General features: G+C 27.8%; 1 protein-coding gene across 1 annotated transcript; it reads left to right on the forward strand.

The window, feature by feature from the left end:
- The first annotated feature begins 474 nt into the window (after window positions 1-474).
- On the forward strand, window positions 475-990 carry LOC107846269 (agamous-like MADS-box protein AGL62). The gene has a single exon (XM_016690701.1). The coding sequence runs from the start codon at window positions 475-477 to the stop codon at window positions 988-990; it is 516 nt and encodes a 171-aa protein (XP_016546187.1).
- Window positions 991-2,431: the final 1,441 nt, after the last annotated feature.

The following is a 2,431-nucleotide window of genomic DNA, read 5'->3' on the forward strand; positions in this document are numbered from 1 at the left end:
GAAGATCTTACACAAATCATGACTATAAAAGAATATGTAAATATTTGAAAAAGGACAAATTTAGAAAAAAAAAAAAGTGAATACAATCGAAAAAATACTTTATCTCATAAATCAGAATTACTTTACATACGAAGAATACAATATATATCATAAGGAATGACAATTCAAAAAGATTTAAAAATTTAGTAAGTACGTAGTTCTAATTAGGAAAAGTATGTAATGCAATGTTATGTACATATATTGACAGTGATACAAAGATACAAAGAAGGAAATTAAATTAATATTATGAGTTTGTTCAAATGCATCTAAAAAGGAATAAGCATAATTTTCTTACTTTCTTATCATTCAAGTGTATTTTATCACTATAAATATACTCTTTGAGTTGAGACACGACATAACATTTGCATACTTTCTCAAATCCAAGGATTAACCATGAGAAAACCTACAGGCCACAAAAAAATAAAAATAGAGAAGATGAAGAATCAAAATAACATATCTGCGACATTTTCTAAAAGGCGTGATGGCCTTTTTAAGAAGGTGAGTGAGCTCTCCACCCTCTGTGGTGTTGAAATTGCAACTGTAGTTTTTTCCCCATCTAAAACAAGTGTTTATTCTATCGGACACCCTTGTGTCCTTTCGGTGGTAGATAAGTTTCTGAATCCTCCACCTGATATCGATAGTCCACAACCTCTCGCCAAGCCTTATCAAAATAAGGATGTAACCAAAATGGAGAAGCTGATTGAAGCAGAGGAAAAACGTGCTTTAAGGCTTCAGTCAACAAATACAAAAGGCTCATATGAAGGGCTAAATTATTTTCAACTTCAAGAACTGAGTGACATCCTAGAAGCAAAATTGAAGATGACTGAAAGAGTAGAGATCCAACAAAAGAAGAGTGGTATTCCATTTTCTTTCAAATCTTATGGATATGCCTTAGCTCCTAGAGAAAACATTTTGTCCACTTCTGATGTTGGACCATCTAGATCTAATTAAATTTATTTTATGTATTAATTAAATTTTATATTTTAGTTTGTTTATTACGAGTAATATGAATAATATATTTCTTTTCTTTAGTGTACGGTAATTTATTGTTTATTACGTATAAAATTAATAATATGCATGTATTTTTCTTAGTGAGCGGTAATTTATCATCTCTAAATATTAAAGTTGATATGCGAGTGTTGAATAAAAAAATAAAAAATAAAATTCAAATAATACTAATAAAATCAAGTAAAATAAATTTAAATACAAAAGATCTCATATTAGAATTGGTACGGTAAGCTCTAGCATTCCCCCATTTGTACTTCTCCCTCTTGAAAATTAGTATTTCTATTATGAATTTAAGAAGAAACTCTCATTATACATTCTAATGGTGTATATTAATCAAAATAATAGAAATATATTAATAATATTCAATTCAAGCAAGGATTCCAGGATTATTAAATTTTAAAAGTTATGGATCACCTAATGTATGTAGTGAAGACTTCAATCTTGGAATAACCTTGTTATAATAATTCTGTGAATTTCATATCTTATATTCATTTTCATTATTGCAAAATAAAAGGAATGATTTGTTTTAACTCTATATTTCATGTGTTCAAACGTATTTTTTAACATTATATTATTTATTAATTATTTAATGGAATAAACTACTTTCTGCCTTCTCAAAAATATATATTATCATCTTGAGTTATTACATAAATATGACCCTAAACTTGACACTAAATTATAACTTTGACCTTAAACTTTGATAGTGCATAAATAGGAACTTTAGCTATTCAAAACTTGAACTGACCTCCAATTTTGCAACCCCATGTGTGAGTTTCACTCACGCCTACGTGGAAAGGTAATCCAATCACACGGTGTCACGCCGTTAAAATGGCTGACTTGGAGAGAGGTCATATTTGTGCAGTTCTGAATAGTTAAAGGTCATATTTATGCACTGTCAAAGTCTTGTTTTTGGTTTAAAACGAAGTCGTTTTTATTTTTTTAAATTATTATTATTATTATTATTATTATTACTATTATTTTATTTATTTCTATAGCAGCAACACCTAGCTTTTTTTTAATTAAAAAATCAAACTCACATAGTAGGCTGAAGGAAGCGCCCAAGAAGAGCAAATAACACCACTGGGCTATCTAAGTGTCTTGTTTCAAGTGGTTCAACATTAATATACGTACATAAATATAGATTTTCTACTTTATATATATAACGTAATTTTTTTACTGAGGGGTTCACAACCACGTAGGTCCGCCCCTGCGTTAATTTAATAATTTTTTAATAACATTAATTTAATAACATTGTAATAACGTTATTTTGATAATGTTAATTTAATATACTACTACGACTATCCTTAATAATGTTAATTTAATAACGTTTTCTTAAAACTATATTTTTTTTATTATTAGTATAGTTTCATCTTTAATTTAATAT

Source organism: Capsicum annuum, chromosome 11, assembly GCF_002878395.1.
Source record: "Capsicum annuum cultivar UCD-10X-F1 chromosome 11, UCD10Xv1.1, whole genome shotgun sequence".
NCBI classification, from domain to species: Eukaryota; Viridiplantae; Streptophyta; class Magnoliopsida; order Solanales; family Solanaceae; genus Capsicum; species Capsicum annuum.

Excerpts from the sequence above, each read along its gene's own strand:
- LOC107846269 (XM_016690701.1), top strand. The coding sequence starts at position 475 with ATGAAGAATCAAAATAACATATCTGCGACATTTTCTAAAAGGCGTGAT.